This window comes from Pseudochaenichthys georgianus, chromosome 12 (assembly GCF_902827115.2).
Source record: "Pseudochaenichthys georgianus chromosome 12, fPseGeo1.2, whole genome shotgun sequence".
NCBI classification, from domain to species: domain Eukaryota; kingdom Metazoa; phylum Chordata; class Actinopteri; order Perciformes; family Channichthyidae; genus Pseudochaenichthys; species Pseudochaenichthys georgianus.
In genome coordinates this window covers 13379742-13392407 of record NC_047514.1, presented here as the reverse complement: position 1 = coordinate 13392407, position 12666 = coordinate 13379742, and the positions used below count along the sequence as shown (strand labels likewise).

The 12666-nt window shown below is 38.9% G+C and overlaps 1 protein-coding gene across 1 annotated transcript; it reads right to left on the bottom strand.

Moving 5' to 3' along the window:
- Positions 1–6023: 6023 nt before the first annotated feature.
- On the bottom strand, positions 6024–12166 carry drg1 (developmentally regulated GTP binding protein 1). Its single transcript, XM_034096527.2, has 9 exons — positions 11966–12166; positions 10688–10811; positions 10383–10558; positions 10225–10294; positions 9722–9891; positions 8870–9000; positions 7487–7654; positions 7207–7329; positions 6024–6376 (listed from the first exon to the last, which is right to left on the bottom strand). Exons 1-9 carry the CDS (start codon positions 12002–12004, stop codon positions 6277–6279), a joined length of 1101 nt encoding a protein of 366 aa, XP_033952418.1. The 5' UTR covers positions 12005–12166; the 3' UTR covers positions 6024–6276.
- Positions 12167–12666: the final 500 nt, after the last annotated feature.

Sequence of the window (12666 nt, the reverse complement as noted above, 5' to 3'; positions counted from 1 at the left end):
GATCCCCTCCTTCTTTGGAAGAGGAGGTGCTTGTCATCTGCTGGTGGACTAACCGGAGAGAATTACAGTGCTTGCCTCGACGGGGAGGGATTGCATTGAATTACAGCAGCGGGAGCAAACGCTTGCCTCGGGGAGGGAGAAAAAGAGCCACGGCGGAGAATAAACAGAAGGGCAACCATGGCAACCATGCACGGGAATTCTTCTTCGCTGATTTTGTGGCAGACTACAGCGCCACTTACAGGCCTGGCATATGTACTACAGCGTCTCCAGCGCTTTCGAGCAACAATAGCCGGCCGTAGCCCAACCCATGGGCCCAACCCCACATTCCCCTGATAGGTGGAGAGTTGGTCCAATAGCCGTAGCGCCACCATCCTGACGTCAGAACAGTGTTCAAATCGCAAATCTGGATCAGTTTGTATCAGATCCGTCGCAGCCCCTTTTTTAGAGATTTGGGTATGGAGGAAAATAGAGAGGGTTGTGTTTTCTGACACTTGTTGAGTTCCCTGGAACACCGGGGACACATAGCCTATTCATGTATAAAAGACGTACAAAAATGCACTGATGCTTTTCGTTGACAAGAAAATTGTCTGATGGTAAAAACAATTCTATTGCATTTTTTTTCTTCCAGGAATGCATTTTATTAATTGCATTTTGAAATAATAAAATATAAGAACTGCATTTATGATGGTATATATAATTTAGGAGTTACATGAACTCATCCACGGGGAGAGTGCAATCCCATACACATAAAACAAAACCAAAAATAGACAATATTTATTTTAACTGGCACACACTGCTGAACTTCCAAATAAGGACAGTCACGTTTTTCAGGGATAATGTTTGATATGAGAAATGCATGAATACATATGTCTCCAGGATAGAGCTCTTTGCCCCTGTACAACATGAGAAGAGAAATCTGTCTACTTCATCGCTTTAATGGTCACTCTAACAGAGAATCAAGTTTAAAAGTCTTAAAGCAATATTCATCAGTGTATGTAGTCACGGTACGCCTGCTGTGCACAAAGACCGTAATCATTAAGAAATAAGAGTCATAAAGAAAGGATGAGTCTGGTTTTATAATTTCACATTTATTGTTTGAATGTACTAGTTATGACTTGACTTATTGGACAACTAGAGCAAAGCTAACATGATTTTAATCAACATTTCAAGAACATAAACTCCGTCTACGAAACATACGAGCGTCTATGTCACATGGTTTGATTTACAGATCGGTGATGTGTCCACAGTCTTAACAGAGTGCCGTTGTTTTAATATATGATCTCAACTGTCTGAAATTATTAGCCATTATTGAAAGCCACAGAGCACTTACAGTAATTGATCCGTTTCCACAAATCTGCCATGTTATACACCAACCGGCTTTTAGAAAATGATAGTTTTAGAATGCTACAAATCCTTTGAGGCCCACTCTGTTTATATTTTTTATATCCAATGTTGACCTTTATTCAACATAAAAAAAAAAAAATTGAAATTAAACACACAGGATGTTAAAATGTTCTTTATTGGTTGTATCAAATCAAAATCAAATCAAGTTTTATTTATATAGCACATTTATAAACGATTTTTGGTCGAGCCAAAGTGCTGTACATATAATAAAAAATAGCCTCGAGACACTTTACAGTAAATACAACAGCACATATTGTTCAGAATATCAGTATGAGAAAAACCACACCCTCTATCCTTAGACCCTCACATCATACAAGGAAAAACTTCCAGAGAAAACCCACAGTTTAAGGGGAAAAAATGGGAGAAACCTCATACATATGGAATACATCATGATAGAAAACAACAGGATTAAGAATAAAACAAACTTCTCAAATAATGATGGTCCTTTTTAAACATACTTTATAGTCTTGATTCTCTCCAAATATCTACGTTTTATTGCTTGATTTTAGAGTTCAGTTTATTTGTACACAAATTCAAAAAATTGACAGTTACATTTCTGACTTCAAAATTAAAATCTGAGTTTTTTAAATTGCAGAGAGTGCTCACAAGCCTCCAAGGTGCTTGGCAGAACCATGGACAGAAGATACACTGCATGGTTAGATCAAGCACAATGGGGTCCTGGGCAGAGACAGAAAACCCAACACAGATCAGAGGTGATCCCGCTCAAAGGCATCCGAGGAACACGAACGCTTTGTCGTGTGGCTTACCATAAAGTGGAGAAAAACAGTGAAACGTAATATCACTTTTTAGTCAACCAATTCATCAAGTAATAAAACTCTTAAAATACATCATTGTCAAAGTAGTTTCTTGCATTTGAAGGACAATCCCATGGCTGGATTTGTACCTTCAGTCCAAGAGTTGGAAAAAGTCCAAAGGTGTGAGGGCGGAGATCCAAGCTAATGGTTATATTGTTAAAAAAGACAAATCTCACCAATGATTAGAAAAGGATTGTTACACAGTTGCAGTTAAAGTCATCTGCAGTGTGAAAAAGATTAGTCACAGGTCAAACTCACTGCGGAAAAAAGGGCTACACCCTTTCTGCGCACGAACTGCGACAAACCACACCCTCCCGCCCGTCGCGCCCAACTCAAAGAAACACGATTGAAAAAAATCTACAAATTATCACAATTTAATGACAGAAACGTTCAAATATTTAACGTTTTCTGGAAAAGATTTACAGCAGGCCTGAGGAATGGTGGCTAAATCAAATTAGTTTTCCATCAGTCTGTTGGGTACTATTCAACTGATCAATGGAAACCGAGTTTGGGTAATTTGTCGGTGACTTGTTGGGAAACGCAACATCTTATAGAGTCCAGTCTTTGAAATGTTAAATGTAATTGACTAAAACCTAAGTCTTGGTGGCCAGAGATACCAAGGGACTCAAGAATGATAGTTATAGCTATACTACTGTTGTCCATTTGAAGACGTTTGCTGACTTCTTAGAGTAAAGACACAACCCGATCTGCCAATTTAGTCCTAACTATGTTAACGGTCCCTGAGTGCAATGTCAAGAGTCATGATACCATCAAGCTAAGAGACATCTGTTTCTCCAAAAGCTTTAACAATCTTGTTACCTTCTCTTGTGTCTCTTTCAGCTCCCCAGGGACCTTTCACTAAAATGAGAAGCCATGGTGCGATAATCAACTTAGAGCTCTGGCAACTGAACCACTTTGTGTGATGAAATTACACCACAAAGCATATTGATGCACCAAAGTGAAACCCTGCGTTTGTTAGTTGACAAAATGGCACGAAAATGGGAGTTCTTTGGGTGAAAATGGTGGGCGACGGCGGTGAAACAGACCTCTGTTTTTCAGAACAATGAGGATGTTTCAAAGGGATGCAGTGTGACTGATGGGATGGTGTGATGTTTTTAATGCATTGATGATTGTGAGACATAATTATGGATTCTTACCTTGTTTTTGGAGTGTTTTTCTTTCCTCAAAAATTTAAATGAATCATCACTATCACTGTTTTAAAGAAGTTGCACTTCAAACTCATGTATCTCAGAATCTGACTCTTAATTTGACTATAGAATATTCAATTGTTCTTGATCTTTAACATTAAAAGATTCAGATTTAAAGCAAAGTATAACAAATCTTTAGTTTGACTAAGGGTCAAAACCCAACTAATTACCAATACAACACTACAAATAATAAACTAGTCAAAACTTACTTTTTATCTTACTGAAAACCTCCAGCTGCTCTATCTAAGAAACCCACCTTTCCATCTTCTGGTCCCAAAGTCGGTGTTAGGTGCAGCGCGCTGAGGGCTGACGAAGGAGACTCTGAGATGCGAGCTGCGTCTTGGGGTCTTCAAGCTTGCTCAACTGCAGACAGACTGTCCTGGCTGCGTCCTCAGCACCCTTCAAGTCCCCATCTCCTGCCCCTCCTTCAAGCAAGGAGGGGTTGACCATGTTCTCTTGGGATAGGTGCATTGGCAAGGAGGACTTGTTCAGGCTGGGATTGGACGTGGCTGGGGTGTTTGGGGGGGCCGCCAGTTCCGCATTTCATAAATATTAATACAAAGTCCTCCCTCTCCAAATGGGTAGATTCTTTAATTTTGTTAGAGGGGAAGTGCTTTATTCACTTAATGGCTTTTATTAGTGCCCGGTCTTCAACTCTTTCATTAGCTAAAGTGCTGCCATAATTTACTGGGTAAAAGGGGGTTGGGGGAGAGATGGTGTGTCTGAGGAGGGTTGGTCCTTCTGCTACGGGACAGGCATGCAATACCCTCAACCACTGCAGCTTTTCCTACCAAAGTGGCTATACTCTCTTTAAGAAACGTTAGTTGATAACATCGAATACACTCGATAGCATCATCGTTGACCATTATAGTATTGTAGGTGCCATTTGATATCTTTGCTTTTAAATTAGTGTTTTTAAATGCAATCTTATAATATGTTTCTTAATGCCTCTCATTTTTGTAAAGCACTTTGAATTGCCTTGTGTTGAAAGGTGCTATATAAATAAACTTGCCTTGTAGCAAATATTGTGAGTATATTGTCAGGATTTTTTTCATATCTATGAACATGAATCCTGTTGCATGTCTAAGACCTTGTTGAACGTCCAGAATAACAGTGTTTTTCATCAGACACAGAGTAAGCAGTAATTTATGGACGTTATTAATAGCCCTTCTTATTATTAAATGTATTCTTATTTATTAGCGGGGACATTTTCTTCGTGTGTTCTCGTAAAGCAGTTTCTTCTCAAATGCAAAGGAAAATTATTACAATGGAGACATTGAAATAACATTGAGAAAATTGTAATGAGCTATTGCAAATGTGATTACATGTTTTTGTAAATGTAGACATATTTAAAATATAATATATTTTTGGGATTTCCCCCAATCTTTTATTTTTTATATATTTGCGCGCCTAGGTTTTCATGTTGGACACATTTGTATGTGTTGTATAAGATAAATGCAAGGGTTGTTTAATTTAAACAGAAGCAGTTGAATAAATGCCAGTATCACATCTTTGCAGCACATTAAATGCTTCTGAATAATAGATTTTGGAAACATAAGCTGAATTGTATCCATCTTCTTGCTTCAAGTGTTTATTTTTAAATGTCCCTCTGCCTTTATCATACTATAGTCTATATACTTAGGTACTCACTGGCACCATCCACTGAATCACTGGCAGGTATGAAGTGCTCAGACACAAAATGGCCACTACACTTCATGCAGGATGCAACATATCGACATCAGATAATGCAAGCTTCCAGAAGGGCTCCCAGCTCTGATGAAATGCTCTTTATTTTACTCTGTGGAAGCTTGTTAGTTGTGAACAGCTGGGGTATGATATCCCCAGACTGCGACCGAGTGAACGAACTGATTAACCTGAGTGGCCGTCCCCTCCAGAGAGAGGGGGGGTCCAGCAGCCTGAATAACTGCCTCCATCATCAATGTCACCTAAATCACTTAGCAGGACAGGGCATTTAAATGACTTCTGTTCTCCCAGCCTCACTGAAATGGCCGCGGTAACGCTGTTGCTGAGTGCGTTTCTGAAGGAGACCATGATACTGTGATGAGCACAGGATTCAATGATGCAACATTTCTGTGACGCTTCTGCAGCAGACTGCATGCAGCACATTAGATCTTATTTATTTCAAAAGAGAGAAAAACTGTGCCCGGCTACACTTGAATACATTGGACCATCCTGATGAAGGCAAGATTGCCGAATAAAGCTTCAACTGACAGTTCCATACAATTTAGTATGTCAGAAAAATATTAAGAAAGTTAAAATGCAATATGTGGAAATTACCAGGTTGTTGTCCTGCTTACAATCACATTTTAGAGTATGTAAGCCAGCAGCCATTGTGCAGCAAATATATAAGAAAAAGGGTCAAATGTTTAAGCGGAGGTGATACGACAAGGTAGTATGTCCTCATGTAATGAATTCTGCATGTAACAGTATGGTGTAAAGGCAATGCTGTACATACTATAAAATAAATGTATGCGTTTGGAACTTAGCCATAATGTAAGGCAGGAGGTGTGCAACATTTTATTGAATATAAAGCTGAACAAAAAAGGTAAATGTTGGGCAAGAATGAAAACAGCAACACTTCTTACTGTTTTTATTGAAGAGATTTGTATTTTATTTCAATGCAAGCCTTAACCAATATTCAATATGAACTATTCATGGTGTCAAGTACTGTGGGAACTTCTATATGGGAAACTTACATGTAGATCTTTTGAATTGCGGCAAAAATAACCGCATGACGCAGATGCTCCGATAGATATTTTTGGTGATTTACTGAGCAACTGAACAGAACTCTTAGTGATACACAGGCCGTGCAGGGACTTTGACTCCTTTTACTTTTTCACCAGCTGAATAACGTCTTCATCGATCATCACGTGCTCTCGGCCCACCTTTTGAGGGTTGTGTTTCACCGATGCTCCCCACACAAGGGCACTAAAAGAAAGAAAAAATGATATTAAGATTTAACATGAATTATTCCTTTAAGACATGTAAAACAGGATGAAAGCGTGTGTCATGTGATAATCCAAATCAAAAACTTTTGGTTAAATAGGTACTATACATTTTTTTCTGTGCTACAGAATGGTTCTGCAGTATAAAATAAGGTACAGGGGGCAATGCAATCCTTCAGTTACAAAGGCTTTCTAATCGTGGGTGTCACTGTTTGACCCATTTATTCCCTGGAGGACAGGTAATGCTCGGCAGCACTAACAAACCGACTGATTGATGGTTTTAGCTCTTCCATTTGGAGAAGGTGGTGCAACCCATCATCTCAGATCCTAATCCAGGCTCTTGAATTAATGCTTATCTGGAGAACCTCACCGTAAAAAGGGCAATGGCAGTGATTAAAGTGACTTTGTTGTTTTAAACCTTTGTTGCCCACTTCTCCTTCTGGTTTAATTACATCAACACATCTTAGCAAGAAGGAATATGAAATAAAGCAGATACAAAATATTACAGGAGCCTTCTGCCTCAACATTGTCATCTTTCCATAAAAAGGTAAAGAAAAGAAACAAACACACACTTTTTAAAGATGTTACAGCTCTAATTCATGTGTAAATGAATACAAATAAACAATGCCAGGTACGAAGATAGCTTTTTGTGGATAAACCTATTTATATTCTGTCCATATAACTTTAAAATGACACCAGAGGTTTGATAACTGAATAGCTATTCCTCCCTTTAATATCTCCAACATGTGTTTGGGCAGCAGTTCTGTAGGGAGCGGTGTGCAAGAAAACTGAAAGCCAATAGATAGTACTTACTACTTAAGTTCCTTCATGAGGCTTTTGTGAATCTTCAAGCAGAAGTCCTCGACAGTAGTGTGTTCATCAGGGAGCACGACAGGAGACGTGTAATCAGGAAGCTGACCTTTGGGCTTCGTGTAGCTGCAAAGGAACACATGATCTCAGTCAAATCTTCCAGCCTGAATCAACACCATGTTATATCTAACATACAGTTGACTCATTGTGCACCATTTAAATCCCCAACTCTCTTCCACCTCCATTCACACCCCCTAGTGGGGACTGTTGAAACATCACTTACATGCGAACAAGCTTTAGGTAGTCCCACATCTTCTCCAGCAAGTCATCGAAGTTCCAGCGGCTGTGAGCAGAGATGGGCACGCAGTGAGGCACCTTGTAGATGATGTCCAGCTCCTCGATGGAGATCTGATCGATTTTGTTGAGCACATAAATGCATGGGACGTAGACCCTGTTGAGACAAGAGACCGTAAGTGGCTGCCGTCCGCTTGGTGAGCAAACATACATCAAGTGGTTTCACCATGGTGGTGTCGGCTTAAACTGTATTTAATAAAATAAATCTAACAACAAATTACACCAATAGCAAACAGCTGTTAATCGTTTACTGTATTATCTGGTCTTGTTAGTGAACATGATGTACAAAATTCAGTAAAATCTTTTTTGCATTTCGAGATTTTCTTCAGGTTGAACCTTCTTGTATTATATTCCCATTTCCCATGCTTCCCAAAATGATGTTAATGTATTTACATGGGAGAATTATTTTATAAGAAGAATTCATGTGCATGTCCTTCAGAGGACATCTTTTCCCATCTTGTACAGCATGTCCTTTGCATTGACGTTTCGTCTACATTTGTAACACTAAGTTAATTAAGACGTGTAATGTGAATGTACCAATATTTGTAAATAAAATTGTATTCAATATTAAATGTGAATCTGTTAATCCGGTGGTATTAATGCTGTGTATCCTTAAAGGTAGGAGTGTACTGCTGGGACCATGTTAGTTAGAATGGAGCATTTTATGACTGTCCATTGTGTTAGACACAGAGAGCAGTTATGCTAATAGAGCATGTAGAGAATGCTTTGTTTCTCTACAAATGCACATGTGCGTTATTGCCTTTCTTCCGGTTGTACTTGTAATATTTTAGAGAAAGAATATGTAGCGGCTATTTTTTCAAAGAGTTTTATTTATCCCACTGCAATATTAATGCATTATGCTCTCCCTTTTGTTCAGCTCTTTACCCTGGCATGTCGCACAGAGCATTTATGCAGGAGAGACCCTGTGGATGCTCCGTTTCATTACAATTGCAGGAAGGTTAGGCTGTTGTCTGGTGCCTTTCAATAAAATGTAGAAAGACAGTCTTGGGACATGAGGTCCTTTTCCAGTATACAGGAGTTAGACCCGCTGCACAAGCCACACCCTACATTATCCATCTGCTTAATTTTAACATATTTGCAGATTTTTTTATCGAGTAATGGAAGTCCTACAGCTTTTTGCAATATACATGAAATGAAAAATTCGTCAGTGGACTAAAAAATATGATTGGAACCCAAAAATAGCATTTTCATATGCAACTGCAGTGTGAATTAAATGACATTTATGATTCCCAGAAGCCACACCCACGGGGAATGACTAAGAAAGGCCCATTCTGGCTCTTCAGCAGCTTACCGATTTCCCTCCACCACATCAATGAGGTCATCAGCTGTGGAGTCGCTGCGCAGAGTGATGTCGGCGTTGAAGATCTTGTACTCTGCCAGGATACTCTTAACAGTATCTTGATCCAGCTCCGTTTGGACACACTGATGAGAGAGGGGATGACAGGCATGATCTCAACACAATACAGTGATTTAATATGAAATGAATAAAGAAATACTTTATAATGGAAATCTATCAGTCAAATAACATGAGGCTGATGGTTATTACCAAATGCAAAGGAAATGCTGATATTTTGCAGGACAGAAGAATAAATGTGTCGGAGCAATTTAGTTAAGTGTACTCTCATACATGTCCACCAGAGAGCGACATTTTAAAGGGTTTCATTGCTTGTTACCAAGGTGATACACATCTTATGTAAAAACGTGTTGTCTGCATTTGATTCTGCAGATCAGTGCCAACCTTCAAATAACTCATCTATACAAACACACAGTATTAAAGGCTTTCACATATAACTAATGGGATGCCTGAAAAATGACCACTATCAAAACAGACCGACAATCATCTACAGATATCCCGACAACTAAAATCCTGCATGCCAGAATAAGCGCTATATTGAGGGACATCCTTTCATTGACCATTGAGGTATAGAGTGGTGGTCCTTTTCATGATAATTTCACTTTTTCAGCTCAATTGGTTGAAGGACAATTAAAGGACCAGCATTTAAAACACTGTCACACAGACACTTTTCTAAAGTCAACAAAAAACCCATATGACCATTACACTCTTCATTTTAGAGACTTTGTGAAAACTGTGAGAAGCTTTCACTTCTGTATTTAAATTGCTGTTACTCTGTGTGAGACATACTGTAGAGGTGAAGTTGATGCCTCCTTTGTCCTTCCTCTTGTAGCCAATGTTGGGTGGTTGCTTGTTAAGTCGGATGCCAAAGCCCTCCAGCTCTTTTTCTATTAGCTTCTTATGACCAAGAGGCTTCAATACATCGAGCACTATCAGGATTAGGTTGCAAGTTCGAGCCACTAAAACACAGGAAGGGGGGAGAAGATATTAGTTAGACAGAGAGGATAAAAGACTCACCGCTTCTGTTGTAGAAAAGAAAAAAATATGGACATTTATTAAATAAAAAAACAGAACCAAAAATACTAAATTCCCTGTTAAAATGTGTTGGAAAAATACTTAAATGTACGCACTACACATCAAATTACCATGTTTTATAATGAAAACCATAAATACAATGAATGAACCTAGAAACATACAACATGTTGTTGTTTGAACCGGGCAAAGATGCACCTCTTATCATATTTCGTTAATGGAAACGTGTCTTAGCAAAACCCCACTGATCACATCTTTACCTGCAATGACCTGTCGGCCTCTACCCTTGCCATCCTTGGCCCCCTCAATGATTCCTGGGAGATCCAAGAGCTAAAAAGGGAATAGGAAAGAAAGTTAAAACCCACTGAAAACTCTTATGCAGGTAGCCAGGTACTGAACAAACAGGACTTTCTTGTACCTGAATTTTGGCTCCTTTGTAGCGAATGACTCCAGGTACCGTGGTAAGAGTGGTAAACTCGTAGGCAGCGACCTCAGAGTACACACCTGCCAGGTTACTTAGAAGGGTTGACTTCCCCACTGAGGGAAAACCAACGAAGCCAATACGGGCATCACCGGTCTTTGCAACATCAAAGCCTGAAAGAAAAAGTAAAAGAATACCCAATTCAAATCAACTACATATTTAATGTTATCCTTTAAATGGCAGAAAAGGCTTATAGGCATGCATGTCACAAACCTATAGAAACTGTAAGCATGTGGTCTTACCTTCTCCTGCTGCACCACCTCCGCCTCCTTTTGGGGTGATGAGCTCCCTCCTCAGTTTGGCAATCTTTGCTTTGAGCAGACCCAAGTGGTGAGCTGTGGCCTTGTTCCTCTGCGTCCTGGCCATCTACAGTTAACAGTACCAGCATCATTACATTACATTGCATTTAGCTGACGCTTTTATCCAAAGCGACTGACAATAAGTACATTCGACCAGGAAGACACAACCTTGAAGAAAACAGAATCATATAAGTACATCAGGTTTCATAGAGCCAAACATTTCAAGTGCTACTCAACTGGCACTTATATACTAATAAGCCAGTCCTTTATTAGTATACAAGTGCTCTGTTAGCAGTTATTTGTTAGTAATTCTATCGCATCAGATGTTATACTTGTTGTTTAAATGGCAGTGAGTCTTGTAGTAAGTGGACCGAGCAGTATGTTCTGACTAGTTAACTAAATATTACACAACTAGAGAAAAACAATAACTTGTGAAGAACTATAAATTACATATTTAGGGGGGACAATCGCATACATTGGAAGTCCATTAGCAGGATACTTTTTAATAACCATGAAGGACTTACTTACTAAAATATTCAAAAACAGTTTATATGTTCCTATAGTCAACCGATGATTGTTTTTAATATACAAATAAAGGGTACTCTAAATTAACCAGCTGGTAGTAAATGACATAATGGTGACTGAGAACAATGGGAATATGTTTGAATTGGAGGTTTTTCTTTACTTGTCCTCTCTATATCACCATTTTCTCAGTTAAATCATCTTGTATTATCTCTGTGGTGGAACCCCATTAGCCTTATATATATGTAGTACATGCTGGCTGCTAAAAACAAAACAAGACTTCTTTTATATTAAGTTCATTTTTAATACATGTAGTTGTTTTTGTGGGCTACAGGGAATTGACCATTTTGTAAATATGGGACTTTGGAACACAAAGTCTGTAAAGTTAGCCGGTTGGTCACCAGTCGTTCTAACACAATATGGAGCAGTGACCGTATCCACGTTACTGACCTAATGTAGCAACACCCTATAACTTATTACAACTGGTTATGAATATATTTCGAGTGAACAAGTATAACTACTTTTTCTTACACACTGTTAACTTTCAAGTAACGGTGTGCTAGAAATATAAGTTACTTAAATATACGTGGCCCAGCTGTGTTAGCTGTGTGGTTACAGCGCTAACAGCTAGTTAGCTACCTAGCAGTTAGCGTGCAGCTAAAACGTGACTGATTCACCGGCTGTCTATTAATATCTTACCTCGGCTTCGATCTCCGCTATTTTGATCAGTATACTCATGATGGCGGATGTTCCTGTGTTCCACCAACGTTACCGAAAGAAATTGGAAAGATTGTACGTGGAGTTTGGCAAAGTTAGATGTTCTTTAGCATGCACACACGGGGCCGCACGACGAAAGAGCCTCTTCGCGCGAAATCTCGCGATGACTGAGGCCTGGCATTCTGCCCGCTGCGTTGACTCACAGGACAGAGACTAGGAGCGAAAAATGGAAATGAATTAACTTGAAAAAAAGAAAGAAAGAGATCCAGTTCAAAGGGATGATACCCACCTGCCCAGTGTAGTATTACAATTCTGCATTGATTAAGTCATTAGGTCCCTTGACATGGAAACTATTGATAAGATTATAGACTTTTCTTTAAAATAGAAAAACAAAGTGTCCTACTTTTTCAGTGTAATACAATGCTGCAAATCACAATTAAACAATATTAACAAGGTACTGAACCAAACAAGGTACTGAAAATAACATTGGTTTTGAGTTGAGTGAGTTTAGTTGTATTTTTTTGCATTGAACGTTTCTACTTCTATTTTTGATAGGTACCACTTCAATTATTTTATGCTGATAACACTAAGGTACTTTTACTTAAGTAGAATTTACATTTAGGATCTATTACTCGAATATTTTCACATTGTGGTATTGTTCTCTCTGACGGTCAGCCTTTCAC